The 20,729-nt window shown below is 31.6% G+C and overlaps 1 protein-coding gene across 2 annotated transcripts in view; it reads right to left on the bottom strand.

The window, feature by feature from the left end:
* Positions 1-1,028: 1,028 nt before the first annotated feature.
* The window catches only part of LOC130901546 (probable basic-leucine zipper transcription factor K), a 46,619-nt gene continuing 26,918 nt past the window's right edge, over positions 1,029-20,729 (bottom strand). Inside the window, exons 1-5 of one of the 2 annotated variants that reach the window (XM_057812998.1) lie at positions 15,023-15,181; positions 10,383-10,700; positions 9,040-9,231; positions 3,266-3,832; positions 1,029-1,763 (exon numbers count right to left, since the gene is read on the bottom strand). In XM_057812998.1, the coding sequence (XP_057668981.1) occupies positions 1,131-1,763; positions 3,266-3,832; positions 9,040-9,231; positions 10,383-10,700; positions 15,023-15,028 (1,716 nt within the window). In that variant the 5' untranslated portion in view covers positions 15,029-15,181 and the 3' untranslated portion in view covers positions 1,029-1,130. Of the gene's footprint in view, positions 1,764-3,265; positions 3,833-9,039; positions 9,232-10,382; positions 10,701-15,022; positions 15,182-20,729 lie in introns of those variants that run through there. The other variant, XM_057812999.1, reaches the window with a different exon arrangement.

Here is a 20,729-nt window from a genome sequence, read left to right as displayed (position 1 = left end):
AAATAGTTCTTTGGTTTGTTTACACTATATTTTGTTATTCACTTTTCAGTTTCATATGCTATGAAAGCCTGTTTTTTGGTTTTTCAAGCTATATTTATTTAATTTATACCACTTTCTTGTAAACAATCCGCTGCTTATATACGTACATCTCATCGAAACTTGTATCGAATCAGAAAGGTGTTGTTGGTAAGGTTGTTGAAGTGCTTAATTTCCAGTACGGAGATCGGAGGTTTGAATTCTCTGTCGAACGAAATTTTAATCAAATAAGCCTCTTGCTCTCAGTTCAAAGGAGAATTGACAAACAAGCTCACAAACGAAAAAATAAGGTAATGCTGGTACTGGATTTTCTCTCACTTTAACACTTCGGATTTATTTTAAATATCGCAAATGTGAATATCAATACAAAAATTTCATGACTTGGAACCATTATCTTCACAGTTCATATACTTCGGTAATTTTAACTATGGATATTATTTTGGGTATAAGGAAGCTTTCTAAGATATATGCCACGTTAGCTCACAAACAACCATAAACGCAATCGTGTGACAACTTCCCAGGAGCCTTTAACATAGTTCAACTGCTGTATAGACGAAGTGTGGGTCCAACACAACATGCCAGAGATCAAACATTAGCCGAAATATTGACACTAAAGAAAGCCAGAATATATTTGTCATACAATGAAATCTAGGCAAACCTTTCGAGATTCACGTAATCTAATTCACATACACTAAGGTCAACAGGGTGAAATAATCGAAATATTATGATTACTTATGGAGTCGATTTATTGAAAATTCATGAGAAACAACCATATTTGTTCAGAAAGCTCTTTTCTATCAGGACAATGAAAAAGTACAAACATGTGCAATTTTAATGGCAAAAATTATAAATATAGATTACGAATTTCTCATTTGCGGGATTCAGGCTCGATTACTCGAAACTTTTTCTGATACTTGTTGGTAGCTAATGATCGCCTTTCCTACTTGACATCAATTTAGGGGAAGTGTTTATGAATATGTAGGTACACAAACTTTTAAAAATATTGTTTTATTAACAAATAACAAAAATAGAGCATTCAATAAATAGAATGGCAAGAAAACAAATAAATAAATAAATAAATTTATATCAGATAATTATTCTGCTCGCTTCTTTGGTTTTATTCTATGTCCATATTCAGAGTTTACTTCTTCTGAACTGATATTCCTTTCAATATCATCATAATCGTGTAAATTTGCTTCACTTTCTTCCTTCCGACGGCCCTTAATAGTTTCTTCTTCCGTTTCGTATTCGTCGGACATTACAATAGTCAAGGGGGCATTAGATATTTGTTTTGTAGTACTTAATTTCATGAGATTACTATTTATTTTTCCAGCAGTTTGAAGCTGAGCTAAACGTTCAGCAACTTCTTTGTTCGGTAAAGATGAATATAAAGTGGCTTCCATCAACTTCTCTTCTAAACCGTCTTTAGTTGAACTTTTATTATCCTGTTCAACTTTATTTTCCGCTATATCAGTTCTAGCGTCGAAATAATTTACCAAATCAGCTTCATCCAAAGGATCTACTGAATTTCTTGACGATATTCCTTTGTCATTTTCTTCATTGTAGTTGGTCATGTCTTTGTTTGCTAAACTCTTCTGGTGAGATTGTTCGTCATAATTAAACGATTGGTATTCTGGTTGGAATGTTATTTTATCAGATGCTATATGGGCGGAATCTTTTGGAAACTGTTCCAGAAAATCTGCGTTGACTTGAAACAATGGATTCTTCTGAAACATAAAATATATAGTGATTTAGATAACCGAAAAGTAAACTGACATATTTGTATCGATTCAAACGCTCGTTAAATTCATACAAATGCACGTTGAAGTTGTTTGTCTTGCTTTTATCCAGAAAGTGTTGGAGAGGGAGTATTTGTAATGATATCGCCTTTATGCATATTTTTAATGATGTACAATAGTCCTAATGAAGTTCTTTAGATAACTGATGTGAAAGTCACTTATTTTCAATTCTTTTTTAAATCAGTTATGTTGATCGTATTATTATGGTCTCGGTACTCGATGCTGAGGAGTACAATAATTATGAAAAACTGTGCCGACATTTTAAAATACGCAAAATTACGAGAATTTTGTAAACGAAAATAGTTGAAATATGTTCCACTTAATGTACACTTAATGTACAAAACAGTTCACGTATGAGACACGCATTTTTGAAATATAAATAATGTAAAAAGGAGCCCATGAGAATAAATAAAAAGCAAAAGATACTGTTTCCAAAGTGACTTTCTTATTGGCATTTTCTTCATGAAATGTTAAACCTCAGTGACGTATCCTGGCAGATAAATTTATTCTATGTTTGAAATCGAATGGTTTTTAGTATTAGTTATCTGGAGAATAACGTTAACCTGAAGATGAATAAATAACTACAAATGTCATTAGTAAATGCAGGAGCAGATTTGTCTAAAAGTCTAAAGTCTAAAAAGATATAGGGTTGAAAATCCAGTAATCTTGCCGAATTCTATATCGATAACTACGAGGGTAACAAAAAAAAGTATCAAAAAATGTATTAGTCTCGATTTAGTCTCCAGCGCCTCTAGAACGTGAATGCAGCAATGCTGTGGAAGCTGAGTACGCTTCATAAAAACATAAGAGTGAACTAAAATGTATTATGAATTTTATTTCTGTACTTTGTTTTTAACACATAAAAATAAGGCATCCGTAAAGGACAGTGTATGACATTTCTACTTCACTTGATTTGCTTCACTCGTTTTCGGCTCCAGAAAATTATGGATTTCAACTAACTCTTCGTCACATGTGAGTAACGTGACGAACATTTTATTCAAAAAGCTCAATAAAAGCATTACAATGTAATGAAAAATCTTACAAGTATTTAAAGTTCAAGTTTTTATAAAGTTTATAAAATTAAAATACTTCTGAATAAAATAATTGGTCGATTCAATTTTCGTAAACCTGGAACAACGTTCTTGGTTGCAGAAATAAATTATGGTTTCAAAATTGTTTGTATCTGGTGTTGTTTAAGCAGATGTATGTTAAAGTTTTCAAATGTGAGAAGAAAAATTTCATATTTTCACATTCGATTATAAAATAATATATGACACAGTGGAAAAATTGTGAATGTTACGGACTTCTAATTTCTATGTCATGATAGTTTTCATAATTCTAATGGAATCATAGTACTAAAGCTAATGAAGTACATCCCGTTGATACTAAAAATGAATTCCATAAGAATAAATGAAAAATTGAGTACTTACAGAAGGAGATGTTGTTTTCTGGAAATTGAAATGAGGATAATTGGCATTGACAAGTTGATACAGCTCTTGAGGACTTAAATTACTGTTCAATATTATATCTCCTTGCGGATTCTCGTCTAAAGATTGATGTATTGACACCGGATCACTATTTATCACAATTTGCTGTTGTTGATTTTGAAGATCTATCTGCGTTTGCTGCCGTTGATTCTGTAGTTCAAGTTGAGCGTTTTGTTGCTGCATTTGTTGAATCTGTTTCTGAATCTGTAGTTGAATTTGCTTTTGGTGTTCTTGCTGGGCTCTGTGGAGCTTTTGGTTTTGTTCCGGAGGTTCGGTTACTTGATATTCATGACTTTTTTGAATGGTAACGTGTGTACCGTGATTATTATTAGCATAATTTTGATGTTGATAATTGATATCGTTGCGTACTTCTTCTACGATACTTGGTTTATCTCGTAAACTCAAATTTGGTGCGGGAATAGTGTGAATCGGACCTTTCTCTCCTATTTGTTTGATTGGGTTTATGTGTTGTGTCGGTATTTGATTAGTTTGGACATGGTAATCGAATTCCTAGACAAAAATCATACGGTTATGTTTTTTCTTTTCATTAGGACAAATTTCTGTATAGAATTGTATAAAATTTATTACTAGATCTTAAATCTGAAATTTATTGAAAATGAGAACTTAATTTGTGTATCTTTAGTTAAAATATGACACTTTAATTTCCATAACTGTCAAAAATGATACTCGAGGTTAAAATATATAACCAAAATGTGTGATTATATAGTTACTATTTTTGTATTTGTGCCAGTTGTTATTTAATATTTACTTTAATTTGAAAAACCAAACTCCATTTAATTTTACAGTTCCATGATTAATCTGTAGTTTATCCATAAATCCCTCGTAATAATTAATTAATCAAATATCGGAGTTATAAAATGAGTTCTTTATAAAGATCTTCATATCCAAGCATGTAACATGCCAATTGGTCTGATAAGTTATTCATCAAATATATTTCCTGTTTCGTTAATTGATTAGTAGTTACTTCTTTTTTTTAACCACTTCTAGTCTAAGAGTTAGAAACGTATTAGAGAGAGAATTTCAGGTGTGCCAGTTTGGTATCTCCCTCACTCTCCCGGGTGTCATACAAGTTATCTGAATGGCGGTAGTGGTTGCGTTCATCAGTGCGCACCCTACCTGTACAGTTCAAATATCAATTTTTCAAATTATTTGAAGAAGTTTCTTTTTTTTGTTAGAATTTTTATTTAACTATTTGCAGCATAAATTTATTATTGCCAGATATTTTTCCTGTGGTTTGAATTTTCATTAGAAAAAAATTTTCTGTTCAAATGCTTTAGTATGCTTGAAATTTTTATATGATATCACGAAATTTGTTACAGCAGTTACAGACAAAATGTCTAATCTAACTGAAATTAGTTTATCGTCAAAGGTAGATATTCCCAGCACATCTAGTTCAATTTTGATATCAAATTCAGCGCAGTAGATGTTAGCAAAACCCTGCCAGATAAAACGTCTCAAAATTCACATACAGAAGTTGATATACAAAAAATTGAGACTTTTAGTGCTATTATTCGGTCTGGACGGAGGTTTAACAATCGAATTATTGTTTGGTAAATTTTAGATTTTTAGATACTTAAATAACATCATATAAAAATTCCAGCAATACAAAAATATTTTGAAAAAATATCTGGGACAGCTTAAACAACAATAAAAATATCTGGCAATGATAGATTCGTGTTGCTAAAAGTTCAATAAAAATAATAAAAACAGAAGGGAACTCTTTGGAATGATTTGAAAAATTGATATTTTACCTGAACAATGTAGGATGCACACTGATGAACGCACCACTCCCGCCATTCAGATAGCTCGTATGACGTTCGATAAAGTGAAAAAAAATACCATGTCTACAAACTGGCCTATCTGAAATTTTTGTTCTCCTCCTGTATAATTCAGATTGTAAAGAAATTAATTTTAAAAAATCCTCTTCACCTACTAAGCCTACAAGTGGTAAAATTTTTGGTAAAATTATTCTTTATGCTCGTTGTTGAGATTATTTAATATATTTTTTACTTTGCTCTTTTTCTATAGAGCTAATAGATTTTTATATTCTTACGGAACTAATTTCTTCTCGTTTCAAAGAAGAGGCGATATTACAAAGTTAAAAAGATAAAGAAAACTTACTAGCGAGAATACATAATAATTTCACTACAAACTTAGTAAAAATATACTGAAAGCTGTTGGCTCTGGTAGGCTTTGTAGATAAAGAGAATAATTTGGAATCGACAGTAAGGTTTTATCAAACTTTTGAAGGTTGACAACATATTAATTTCTTACACAAAAATCAATTAACGAAATGAAAAATATATTTGACGAAAAACGGAACAAGCCAATTGGCGTATTACAAGCATAAATACTAATTAAAGAATTAATTTCTTTTTCTTCTTGAATAAACAAAAAATTACTATATGTTTGTTAAATACAGTGTCAGTTCAAGCATTGCTTTATATAAGTCAGCTATATATCCTTTACTGCGAATGTCTGACTTCAAATTAATTTGATAAACGTCCATTATAGTTGTTATAATACTCATAGCAAGTAGGCATACTATACATTTTTAATAAAATAGAATTATCATCTTACATACATACCATAAGCCAAAATAGAAAAAATCAAATACTTTCAAATGAAACAATTCAGATTTATTCAAAACATTTTTTTCATTCTCTGATCGTTGACTACCCTAATAACAGAATTTAAAGGCACCGATTTCAAGCAGTAGTTTTGGTAATTTGAAAATGACGAAATGCACATTTATCCTTTTGGTAATTAAAAATTATTAGTAAAGTGAACAAAAATTAGTAAGATAAATAAATTGGAGTTAACAAATCGGAATTGATCGGTTAGAAATCTCATCCTTATTCTTTCTATAAATAATCAGGTTATAGAATGTATTTGCTCATATATTCAGCGTGTAACGTAAGAAAATATACTCAAGTATGTTTTTTAATTGATCTTTGAGTAGAAATCTAACCTAACTTTACTTAACCTAACTTAATTCTGTAATTGGTCGCTTCCGCCAACCGCGCTTTAAGCTTATTCATATATTGGCCAATTCCATCATTTTTACTGGCCAGTTTATGTATTAATTTGCTTAAATATCTTTAGTACTGATGATTCAATGTCTCATTAAATTACTAACCACCGTTAAATTAAGTAGCTGTCCAACTGGTCATGATAGTCTCTCAAATTTTTAAATGACAGTATAAGGCAATAGTTCTCAATTTCTCATGTCTTGATAATAGAGAAGACCATGAACTTAATTCTGGGTTTTGCAAGGGTACGAAGATTTATTACTCTGGCGCTCCATGAATACGAGGATATATTGATATCTAGTTAGCCTAGACCACTTCCATGTATAAACAAAATATTGCGTCACCATAGCAACGAACAATAACTTAGTGCCAGTGTAAACTCTAACGTCAAAAAGTAAACCAGAGTTACGCAATAAATCAAAAGAAAAAAGATGTCCACCGAAATTGTGAAAATAGAAAAATTCTAGTATCTAGCCATCATCAAGTACCTGTATTTAAAAAGGTTAAGAGGTAAGCAGATTTACTAAGATATGCTCAATAACCTTGGTGATCAATGTCCTTAGTATGCGACCGTGAAAAATTGAATTGCGAGCGTCAAAAGAGTCAAATTTTCCATTGAAGACGATGACCGATCCGCAAGGCCAGTTTCTGTGTCAGTTCCCGAAAATATCGATGCAGTTCATTACATGATTTTATCAGACCGTCGAATTGGGCTAAAACGGATATCTGAAGCACTGAATATATCATCATATAGTTCACGTCAATTTGGACAAGAGAAAAATAGCTGAAAAATGCATCCCCAAATGTTTGAATGTTGACCAAAAGCATGCAAGGGTAGAAACATCGCGTTCGATCTGTGCTCGATTTGAAAACGATGTAGACTTCTTAAACTGAATTGTTACTATGGATGAGACTTGGGTACATTTCTACGATCTAGAAACAGAGCATCTATCGATGGAATAGAGACACTCTGGCTCTCCAAGACCTAAGAAGTTTCGTGTCCAAAAGTCCATAAGGGTAGAATAATAACTGGAGATTACTATTCGACATTACTGACCACTCTACAGGAAGAAATTAAAGAGAAAAGTCGCGGAAACCTATCCAAAGGTGTTTTGTTTTTGCAGGACAACACCTCTGCACACAAATCTCATGCAAAAAATTCGTGGTTTAGGGTTTGAATTACTACAACAGCCTCCTTATTCACCAGATTCGACTCCGTCCGACAATCATCCCTTTCCTCAACTGAAAAAAATTTAAAAGGTCGTAAATTTTCTTTAAACGAGGAGGTCATAAAAGCGTGTGGAGGTATGGTTTGCAGAGCAAGAAGAAACATTTGTTTAAAGGTCTAGAGACATTGCAGGTTCGCTGTAATAAATGTATCGAATTAAGAGGAGAATATGTTGAGAAAAATATTTTGACTATGAAATTTTGTTTAGTTCTATAGTAGGCTTAGTATTTCTCAATATATCCTCGTATAGTACGCTGTACTACTGTTAGACGCATGTCTGCTATTTGACGTATGTTACTAGCGGTGTTGTTATGCGATATTGTCATATATGTAATACTTCTATATGAACAGTTCAAATGGGAATTGCTGACAATATACTATTTTCTCTCTCGTTCCAGATACCTCGTTCAGGTTGCTCATGCTTGAGAATGGGTAGAACCGAGCTGGAACCTCGGAGGATAGAGAAAGCGTTATCATTTCATCTTCCGTAGTCGGAACAGCTTCCACTTATAGAAACTGTCCATATAGAAAATCTTACATATATGGATATTAATTTTTAGAACTGGTCTTACAACTGAGGAGAAAGTGTTTGTTTTGAGTATGATTTTTGTTTATACGGAAATTGCAAACAAGGTGGTCTAAGTTTCAAATTAGTGACGAAAAAATATAATATCGTCAACTATTTCATAAAGAGACAACAATTAACGAGGTTAAGCTGTGTTTATATTATTAAGAAAGTTCGGTGTTTTGGCTGTGTATTGTGCCAAAGGAAGAATGATTGAGTGGTAATGGTGGCGAATCCGTTACTGTTACCTAGAAGCGTTATAAAAAGAAGCTAATAACGCCATTTGTTCGGAACCTTAGGAAGTTCTGCTGTTTCAGAAATATACGAAAGTACCTTAAATCCAGTGGTTTCAACAGGAAGGGCGACCAATCATACTACTAGACAATCGATAGCAGTGTCGCAGGAGACTTTTGGGGGATACATCAGATTTCCCTGATATCACACCACCGGATGATCACCTTTAGAGTATATTGAAGTAGAAAGTTTTCAGTGGTGTAGACTGTTAATGGTTTACGTGAAAAAATCGTCTTGCTGTTTAGAAATATGCAGCAACCTGTGTTTCGAATATGTTGAATAATCTCCGACTGATATGAACTGTGCCTATAGGTATAGAGTTTGTGGTTTACATTCTTCATATTTCTTCTATCAAGCTTTTCATTAAAAAATTTCTTACAATACTGTTTGAGAATATCTAATTGGTGCTTCAATTTGTCATGTTCAAAATTTCAGTCATGCAACCTAACAACTTTTATTGATCGGAAATATCTAAAACTTTGAACAACGTATAGTGGAAAAATTATAATTGTCAAATTATTATAATTTTTTGGTGATTTTCTCTTATATATCTAACGTATGAATTTTTTGCACTTACCGGATTTGGAACACTGGGAGCAGATCTGAACGGTTTTTCTGTTGGTGGAACGGGAACAGGTACTTTAAAAGCAATATCTGGTTGCAAGTTTATTGAATTAATGGGATTTTTCCAAATATTTCTGACAGGATTCGTAACTGGTCTTTGTGGAAGTGAGAGTGCTAATTGGTGACTCAATCCATTTGAAGGCATCTTATGAAAAGAAATAAAAAGGAAATAATTTATTTATTTATTTATGTAATAATTATATATGGCATTGTGCCTACCAAGAAATGTTCCAAAATATATCAATATATTTAGATTATATTAGATCAAATAATCTTAGGGGATTGTACATGCGTGATGACGCAACAAGATCGGTGTAGAGTTGGAAACGTATTATTTAATACTAATTCGGTACGTACTACAGATAAGAATAGCTTTGTTTCTTTGCCTAGACCAATTAGTGTCTCTAGGCATGCTATGACTAGAGTTCTAAGCATCTCCAGTATTTGGGTGGTAATTTCACTCCTACAGTATTCTTGTTCAAAACATCCCCTGCGCATGCTTGCAGTAATACGACACGCTATAACTACAAGAACTTATTGCTGATTATTTTGTTGATAGATCTTATTGCCACTTAACTATCGGATGAGTTTGCTGTAAGCGATAGTTCCTTTCGCTAAGAAGGAGTTTGGTAAGTTTCTATTGAAGCAAAGTATTTAGCTCTTAGACCATATTCTCCAATTTCTGTTCCTATTGTGGTTTTGACAACATCAATTTATTCACCGGGAAAGTATTGCTACAGGTAGAGTCTATTCTTCTGAGTTAAAAATTACCCCTTTTCCAAAATCGTCTTTGACTATTCTAATTAGAGAAGCGTCATAATGTCTTTCATGACTACCTGTAAGGGAATACGAAAATCTCTGCAACCTTGCCATGTGTTGTATCGTGAAATGTTTCTTGACTTTAGACGCAAGTTGATAGAGTTATAGGTTATTATTAGTCCGTATATGAATCTAAATGTACGAGGTATTAGGAGCAGACTTCACAATAATTAGGTTTCATAGTTTTGACGAAGCGAAATACATTCTCAGCACCTTGCTCTTGTGTTTTAACGTCCAAGGTTTCTTGATGCTTATACGCCAGTTAATTACTTCATAGGTTATTATAAGATCGTATATCCATCTAAGCATCTTAGAAGCAGCATTGATAATAATTAAGTTTCATAATTTTAACCTTACACTCTAAGAAAGATGAAAGAAAATTGCACAAGAAATAAAATTAATTTTGCAGAATAAAATCTTTATATTTGAAAATATTTTCCTTATAGCTTATATTTTTTTTGTAAAAATTTATCTTACCTTAATGTTATTGTGCGTATTGGCAACCAGTATTGGTATATGATTTCCAGGTCTTTGACGCACAGGTGGACCTCGTACAGCCATTGGTGGATGTTTCTGGTACAAACCTTGAGGTGGTTTATGAAGCATGTTGTGTGGTATAGCCTGATGAGGTAAACCTTGATGTCCTTGAATCAAGGGACCTCCTTGATGCCATTTTTTAGAGAACTGTTGAGACGGCGGAACTCTATGCTGTCGCGGCGGTATTCGGTTTTTGTATCTGGAGTATTCTATGGCGTTAAGTATTGTGCATATTGACAGTAAAATCAGAAGAATGATCTGAAAATTACATTTATTCAATAGATAGTTTAATAGTTGTTTTTTCAAAATTTTATTATATAAGCGAACAAGTAATTTTTAAACAGGAGATGTGTAATTTTTGGAATATAATAATGCAAAATTGAAAAATTTTATATAATATATGAATGAATGAATATATGTGTGAATCTATAGATTTATAATAATACATGAATATGTATAATTTGAATATCTAATCCATTATTCTTCAAGCAATGATATAGTAACGATCAATTTTTTTGATTGAAATCCACGTTTCATCTACTAGTGATAAAAGTTGAGATTATAGCTATGACGTAAAAATTAATAGTTCTAAAAGTGAAACAAATTGGAATATCAAGGTTATGGTCTTCTTCTACAATTTTGGGAGCAGGGTTTCATCATGATAACGCGACATACTACAAGTCGTTTCTGGTTCTAAGGTTTTTGTCTACTGAGTCTGTCTACATCCACCTTACTAACCAGATTTCCCAAAATAAAAATATGCTAGAAGGAAAACGTTTCCAGATAATTTCTCATATTGAGAATACTACGACGAAGTAGATGAAAGCCAATCAAAATGAAATCTTCCGGAAAAGGTTCCAGTCATGGATTCGATATCGGGATATGTCAATGCTGGTCAATGGGAGTACTTTTGTAATATATGCAGAGCTGCTGATGATAAAGTTTCGTTTCTAGTTATTTAGACAATCTTCATTCCTGGTATTCTTCATATCTGCATACCCTAACAAGAACTACCTTCTGGATACATTACTAAGTCTTGGCAATAAATTCACTTTTTACTATTCGTAATTATATAATTTGTTTTTAACAAGTTTTTGATTATATATCAATGTCAGTATTATTTGATTCACAATTATGCCTAATATGAGATATTTACATAAGTAACCGAAGCCCAATGCTATTCTTAATGAGGTCAAAAAAAAAATTAATAACAATTACAACGATCCAGTTTAGACAATATAACAATGGTAAATTTTGGGTTACCTTTCTAATTTTTTACTTGAATAATTTCACAAGCTATACATTTTGGATTTTTTATTTTATTTTAAATACTCGAATATGGAGCACTTTTATTAATTAACCTGTATTTTTGCTAAATTTTTATGAATATTGAATGAATGGTAGATATGTTCAGTTAGTGCTTCAATTGAGATAATTTACAAAGTAATGAATCTGATTGAAAAAGCACATTCTACATTTATTATGGAAGACGTAATAAGTGAAGTATTTAGAATTACGGGTATAACAGATGTGCTAAAGTACTGTAACTTTACTGCAATATTTAAAATATAAACAGATATATTTCTAGTGTTAATTGGTTTAATTTCTGAGTCTCTTTCAATTATTAATACGTAATATTTTCAACATTTCGACCTAATGTGCACCATTCAATATGTTCCTATAGCTGAGAAAATTTATTGCAATTTTTTTATAGTCTAAACAACTTGATCTTGAAGAACCTACTTAAACAGACCATATTAAGGTCGCGATGTAAAAATGTCTTAATAATAATAATGTAGTAACTTTGAATAGAATTTACCAGTTGAGGACGAGGAACGGTCAGGATGTCCTTCGACCTCAAAAACAGATGAAACTATGTTAATCAATTAAGTTTAAACAGGCTCGAGGCGATTGTCATCATGGAATGGCTCTACTTGACATTTATACAAAATATATTTCGTTTCGCCATAAAACGCATCAAACACGTTTATTTGTCTGCTATAGGAAAGGAAAAAGTATCAACTAATGATTGCCCATTATTGCCTCAAATTATACCAGGCATAGTTTCAGAAGAACCTCGAAAAGTTTGCTTGCAAATTCTGTAGGAGTTCCAATCACAACGGTGGTTGGGACTATTTCTTGCAAAGAAGCAAAATATTTCTAACTAAATTATGGGAGTCACTGAAGTTAATGAAATTGATTGCAATCAGCAAAGTAAGAGTAATTCCGGGGAATAATAATGTTGTTAATGAATATACCACGGAGAATGTTTGGCTCCAGCTCTCATGTATAGTTGTATTCAAATAACCACTGCTCAAAATAGTACAGTACAAATCATTAAACTATCACAAATTAAAAATATTTGGGATACAAGAATAAAAATAACGTGCCTGTTAGTTATACTGTGCCTACTTCAATTTTATACTTTTTGTTCGTTAGTTTCATGAATAAATTATTTTCCTCCCATGGATGATTACTTCATGCTCGGAAGGAAAAGTAGCACTTTCCTCCCTTGTTATACACATAGCTACTAATAGATAGTTTGCAATTGAACAAGAAAAAACACTGCTCATTTTGTATACAAGTGAAATAAAGTCTTTAAAAAAGATTAATCGAAATTTCATTACTATTTGAATTCAATAAAACATTATTTGGAAAAATTACTAACCTCATTAACCCGCTTATATTTGATTGATGGGTATTATATATATATATATATATATATATATATATATATATATATATATATATATATATATATATATATATATCAAATTAGTTGAGCAAATGTATGAGCTGATAGAACAAAAATTTATTTGGAAATACCATTTCCAAGACATAGTAGATCAGATTTAATTTATATCTATTTGATTTAGGTATAGAGAGTGCTCAACAACAGTATTTTCAATCAGAAAACTTTTTTTGTATCCACATTTTTTTTATCAAAATATACTGTAAAATTATTATCTTGGGCTCATTTTGTAATTTCAAGCGTCAAAGTATTTGGGTTCTAGTTTTCACTCTCTTTAACCATTTTCCCACTCTTTTCGATCTTTTGCTTTTGCTTTCTTCATTTATTTGTCATATTGATTTACCCTTTCTTCCTTCTTTCTGTGCTACTTGTTTCAGCCAAATAGCTCATTAGACCCAGTGGTGCTCTCCTCTTTATATGTACTTACTAGTTTCATCAACTATTCTATCCCTATTGGTTCCTCTTTGAAGTTTTCTATAATTTCTTAAGATGTTCATCCTCGTTTCGATTGTTATTTTCCTTAGTTGTTTCATATCTGCTGCTGCTATTTTACTCAGTGCCTTTTTGTTCATTTCCCATGTATTAATTCCAAATATAAAAGAAGGTACTGTTATCGAGTTGTGAACCTTCATTTTTATGTCTTCGCCTATTTCTCTTTTCGGAAATATATTCTTTATCTTTCCGTTATTAAATGTTTCTCATGTTCCTTTTTTTCGTTTGCTGCTATCCTTCTTCTACTATTAATATATCGTCCATATTAATCAGTTCTAGATGTCTGTAGCCAATTATCGTCTCTAATTTGTAGCTCTTTTCTTTTATTGTTTTATTATTATCCTTACCATTACTATTATAAACATAAGTGGACAAAGACTGGTTCCTTGCTTCATCACTATCTTCATCATAAAGTTTCTAGATCTTCTTCCCTCCATTTGAACTTTCCTTAGCTTGTTTTCATATATTCCTTTTGCTATCTCCATCAATTTTCAGAAGACTACTTCCGTTGAACTATCCTATAACATTCTTTTTGTTTGTTGGGTGTATTTTCCCTGTTCTGTTTTCCTTTCTGGTAATCTCCTTAATAAAAATGTTTTATTTTGTTATTTTGTTTGTTCTACTTTTCTATATATATACTTTTCTATATATATGTACTTTGTTTCTCCTTCATTTCCTCATCAATGTATTTCTTTATCTTTATCTCTAGGATTCTCGTATATATTCTTGAACCAACTCTGTACTTTTCAGACGTTAAATCATATTCTCGTTGATCGTTTCCATTTTGATTTTGTTTGAATTGTTCTTTGATTTATTCTCTTGATTTCCGGTCATGTCCCAATTTTTTCTTCTTGTCATGTTCCCACTCTGTTATTGAATTTTTTCCCAAAAAACTCTTTCCACGTTTTCAATATGTTTTCCTTGTTTATTTTTATAGTAGTTCCTTTAAAGATTATTCCAAGTAAGATGTTCAAGAGACCTTCTCCAAATAGCTATTGATATATATTTCAGACTTCCAATATAACCGGAAATTATAGCAGGGTCTAAATTAAATCAAATCGATACAGCAATCTCCTTAGAATGTTAGGTTGGAAGTCATAAAAATTTGAGTATAGCCAATGACCAATTAACACTAGAAGGTAGGTCAGCTATTAATCTCTTACAAATAATTTATAATCAAAACTGATTTTTTTATGAAATTATGAAGAAATTTGACCCGACACGAATTGAATTTTTAACTTAATTTCATTTTAATATACTGATTATATTTTTTATACAAATTTCTTTTCTTTTTCTAACTGAATTATAAAAATTTTAATTTAGAATACATACAAACCTTCATTATAAAAGAATATTCAAAAATCCAGAACTTGTACCGTTGACATTCACATTGATTTCCACTGATCAACACTTCGAAAACTCACGTTATTCATCAACAATTTGTAGAAAGAAAGAGAAAGAACCAACTTTTACGAACGACTCATAATATGATACTAAACAAATAGGTCAGTGTTTCAACTTTTATACGGCATCTGGTAGATCAACGCTTGGGCCAATGTATATACTTACCAATTTTACTGTACCAGTCGTTGAACTTCATGTCATTTCTTTTTTTTTCTCCTCCTTCTTACCAGTAGAGGAAACGATAAGATTATTAAGATTCAATTTGCAGATATGTGGAACTAGAATTTTACGGTATTTGCAGGAATTTGACCGTATTATTTAAATTTTATCGTACTTATTAATCAGTTATAATCTGACTGTGAAATTTATATAAGTGGGTAAACTTCTATGGAAATTACCTTAATTGAAACATTATTCAAATGAGGACATATTCTTTCATGTTTATGCAATAAAAATCATGTTACTTGGTCAATAATATTATTTAGCAGCTTCTATATTTTGATGTACGAGGTCAGTTTGACTTTAGAGATTCACAATACAGAATTCATTCTATTAATATTGTGATTCTCTACTAATAGTGGCCATATGAACAGGGATTCTGCTGAATGTTTGCGACTCTCATTTACTGTAGCTCTTCATAGTAATATCAAAGTACGTGAGTTAGTTGATGAAATCAAGATTTCAACCGAACGAATATGCAATATTTTGTATGAAAAAGCTATTTGCAAGATGTGTGCTATGATGCTAATCAAAAGTTTGCTTGTATTGAGAATTTAAGGGATATTTTCAAGCGTAATTTAAGTGTTTTCGCAAACATGTTACGTTAATGGAACTTGTATACACCATTATACCCCAAAAACAAAGTATATCTGACAAAATGGATTTCATCCGAGGAATGTGCTCTCAAAAAAGCAAAGGTGTACTACCCAGAGTCAAGATGGGTGCTTCAGAGAACTGGCTCTGTGAGATATTTTAGTAGTATACTGACCAATAATGTGGAGGAAAAAGTATATGTGTTATTGAATCATTGAATCATCAAATTCGAGCCTTCGGTCTATTTTTATATCATCCATGATTGCTTTTGCCTTTAACAATAGTGGCAGTCGTAAAAGACAGTCGTGTATTGTGTCGGTCTGTATCGAATGTTTTTTTAGTTTGATTTGACATGTTTTTTTTCGGTCCGACATCAGGCAGACGTACTAGCTTTCGCTACTACATATATTGTTTTACTAAACTTGACCTGAACTCACGGCACTTCATAGGACCATATTTAGTGACCTAATCACCCTTAAATCATGATTTGATTATAATCTTCTCTTAACGTTTCTAAAGCCAAAGTTTTATCAAATAAAAATACATTGCAGCCTTTTTTATTAAATAACACCCCCACTGACGTCATTGAATCTGTAATTTCTTAAGGGGTGTTGTCGACAATTCCTTGAATTTGCCAGTTCGGTTGCCAAAAAACTGAACTTATCCACCTCCTTAACAGTCTATTATGGCTTTATTGAGTCGCATCTCCGATATGCCTTTCCCTTCTGGGGTACGTGTGGTGCGACTCAATTTGAGCGAATATTCAAACTATAAAAATTATTTACTCGGACTAAACAGCAGGGTTCTCGAATTTCAGAAAGATCTTTGCAGGACTATTCACTCAGAAACGCGGAGCAAGACCTTTATTTACCTACTCCACGTTCAGAATTAATTCAGGGCTCAATATTTTACGATGCAAAAAATGCACAATCACTTGCCAATTGAAATCGAATCATCTTTTCCCGCATTCCGCAATAATTTGAAGGCATATTTACTGGAAAGTGCTCTGTTAACGACTTCTTTTCTAATAATAATATTCAATTCCGAACATGCTGCATACTAGTTTAATTTTTGCTATGGACTTATATACTAATTATTATCTATAATTTTGTTATTCATTGTGGTTTTCCTCTATATATTAAAATTTTATTTTATTTGTATGTTTATTTAGTTATTTTTATGTTTGTTTTTCAGTTTTTATATGCTTTTGTGTACAAATTGTAAGAATTTTTTGAAAAAAGTATTTCTCTCTCTCTCCCTAACGGCAGATCGGTATTGCTGGTGCATAGAACGGCAGTACTATAGAAGAGCTAGTATGCTGTTTAGGTTTGTATATAGATGGAGAAAACTGCGATGTAGGAAGCAACGTGATTGGGTTTGCTGTTTAAAGGCATGTACAAAAGACTATTGATGTAATGGTTAAGGAAGTTATTGCTTGTATTAGCCAATCACTTTTTGCGTGTAATCGAAGCGTTATTACAGTTAGTGGTTATGTTGACTTATTGAATTGGAATCTTTTTTCAGCAAGACAATGTACGCTCACATATTCCATTTCTAACGATGGAATTTGCGGCATTAATGTTTTCTCATCGTTATCTTGAATTTTAGTTCCCACCGAATATGTATGGGATATAATGGAAAAGAAATTATCTAATTTACCTTACTTGATAGGGACATAGACGCAATTCACGAAATTAAAATTGCTTGAAACGAGTTAAAACTAGCAGGCATCTGCTATCACTTTTTGTCGATACGTATGTGTTGATGAAATTTTTACAAAATTGTCACTTAGAATATGAGACCATCTCATCACCAAATCATCAAGAGGTCATGAAATTAATCCTGAGAGTAGCTCTCCTAATATCACTTAGTACACATATGATAAAAAATTTCTTATTAGTGCAAATGAGAAAGTGAAAGTACCGATTCTTCTGAAATATATTCATAGGGTACTTATTAAAATGTTATTTGAACATAATTAATATACACTATACTTCATTTGAACAAAAACGAAACAGTGTTTTAATTTGTAGTAATACCATTTTCTAACAAAAAATTCACAAAAAATACTTGTAATTTATGATATTACTATGTAATTACTACCAAATTACCATTTTTTTGACAAACATAGAAAGTTCTTTCCGGAATCAACATAATTTATATTAAAAAATGTAGGGCGGTCACAGTTATATACTTTTACCATTTTTAATATCATTTTCTATAAATTGACTTCATATTAGTACATAAAATACCGGTTATGTTGTTTCCCTTTCTATAATAGAAGTTTGTTTCATTTTCCAAATATGAACTTAATAAAAATGATAAATCGATGAAAGTTTCCACTTATCATACACGCATAAAGTGAAGTGAAATAATATTACAAGATAAAACATTAAAACATCAGTGAATAGTAATGTCAATGGAATTTCTTCTTACAAAGATTTCAAAGTAACAAATAAATTATATTAAATCATATCGAAATTACTACCATATAAAAATTAATTTGTTCACATTCCTTTCCCACAATACGTCAGTTCTATAAATTAAATTCACCTCAAAATGAAATTAATCCCAAATATATGATATAAAGTGTGTTTCTTAATTCATGCGACAAAATACATGAGGTGATTGCTCGAATGAAATAAAGTCGTCTTTACTTAAACAAAGTTTACTCAGCTATCCCTTTCTGAGATATAACCCTTAGAGGGTAATGACTAAAATTGGTTTTTTTTTTCTAATTTCAGTAAGAAACTTGTAAGAACAGTAAGAATCTGTTGTTATTTTCGTGCACTTGCAACGGATTAACTGCAGGTATCTTTTCAATATTTCTGTTATATATACGGGGGTGAAATTTGTTACCTTACTTTATTTCTTAACAAACAAAACTAACTTTTTCTATAGATGTTCTGCCAATACTAGATGTGATTTTATATCCTAATTTGACTCTAGAAGTTCCTCAAACGGGAACAAGTGTCCTTCACTTCAACTCAACTCTACAAATATACTGAGAAATATACAGTTTGTATAAACTTCCAAAGTTTTTCCACGTTGAAGGTTTGTATCGGCATCGCCAGGGGATGATACACTTTTTTTTTTCAAATCGCTTCGTTTTTTGAGTTTTGAAATACTTGAATAGTTCAAATGAAACTTAAGACACTTATCTAAAATATCCCACGTGAAAATCCTCATCAATTAGAATTACTTTTTACTTCATTGTAACAAAATTGAAATATATGTGAAGTTAATCGAAGAAAAGTTCCGAAAAAAAGGGTTAAAACAAAAACACATCACTATAACTTGATATGTTTTTCTACATAGAAAAATATTTACCTAATTCACTCAATTTACTAAAACTCAAATAGTGATATTATGCACTATTAAAAACCTTTCAAATCGGTTTCCAGGCTATTTAAAAATTAGTCACTAAATATGCCATGGGAATTTTAAGTCACTGAAGTATATTTTTTGAGTATATCAATTCAATAATTTGAGGTCAGTCTATGAATATTATTTATGTATTAAACAACTGCTGAAGTCATATTTTATAACCGCGAATCACCTATCAGTATCACCATTCTAGATGCAGCCAGAGTTATTGGGTTATTCTCTTATTATTTTTGCTAGGGGGCAAAACACCTCCTATAATTTGTCATTAGCTCTCCGATTCTTTTTATGTCCTCTCTGCTGGTAGTGGTACAGTTGTTGCTCGGTTTGTATGCCCGATGTACTTTCCCTGTAGTTAAAGTGGTATAACTATCCACAAGGAGAGTCAGAGAGGCTAAATTGGGACTTATTTTAAAGTCATTTTTAACTTTTTCCTATTGTTTATTATCGAATAGAGCTAGAGATTACATGGTACTAAATCTAGTAAGGAAGGACTTTTTAAAATTTGAGAGTCAATAGCTATTTGTGGCTTGATATGTTGTTAACGGAGACAAAAGCAGCGATTTCCAAGTCTTTTTTTAGCCCCTACGAGATTTCAAGCTCTTGACTAAGGAGTCTAATGCTCAATATCCACCTTAAATGGAAGAGTTTGTCATTTTTTGTATATTTTTATCTGCTGGTTTTAGGAGGAGCTGTTCCCAACTGTTTAGCTTACTAGTTTCCACTTTTAAATCGCTCATACCACCTATAAACAGTTCTTAAAGTTGTGACTTTATCATCATAGACAGCTTTTAACATTTCAATAGCTTTCTTCACACTTTTTTTAAAACAAAAGTTCCATGCTTTACAACAGATCCCTAAAGACTTCCTATACCATTTTCACCTGCTATTTTATATTCGAACGTTCTTTATGGTATTCTGGATTCAAACATACAGCATATCCGTTAAAACCATCTCAATTGTGCTTCATATATTTTACCTGTAGCTGGTTTTATGTTCAGTGTTTCTTTATATATTTAAATTCTTATCTATTTTATTTCCATATCCCACAGCTCTACAGCATAGTAGGCCTCACTACTTCCTTCACAATCTCTATTTTCATGTTATGACCTACTTATATGATATATAATACTTTCATTGCATTAAATAGTTCACTAACTTTCCACTGCTTTTCTCCAATGTTCGAGTATGCCTTAACTTTCTATAATTGCTATTTATAGTTTCTACTTGTTAGATTTGTTTTCTATGAATATGATTATTATGTACTTTATGTTTTCTTATTATAATCATCATCTCTCCTTCGCGTGCCGGGACCGTTATCGATTGTTGGCTCATTTATTTGCTATTATATTATCATTGCTTCACTTACTGCTGCGGAATTACTGGGCTGCTAATTTTCCGAATCATTGACGAATATTTTTCAACCACGGTGTTGTGCACTA

Source organism: Diorhabda carinulata, chromosome X, assembly GCF_026250575.1.
Source record: "Diorhabda carinulata isolate Delta chromosome X, icDioCari1.1, whole genome shotgun sequence".
NCBI lineage: Eukaryota > Metazoa > Arthropoda > Insecta > Coleoptera > Chrysomelidae > Diorhabda > Diorhabda carinulata.
Note: the sequence above shows the minus strand (reverse complement) of the source record. Positions and strands in the feature narration are given on the sequence as shown.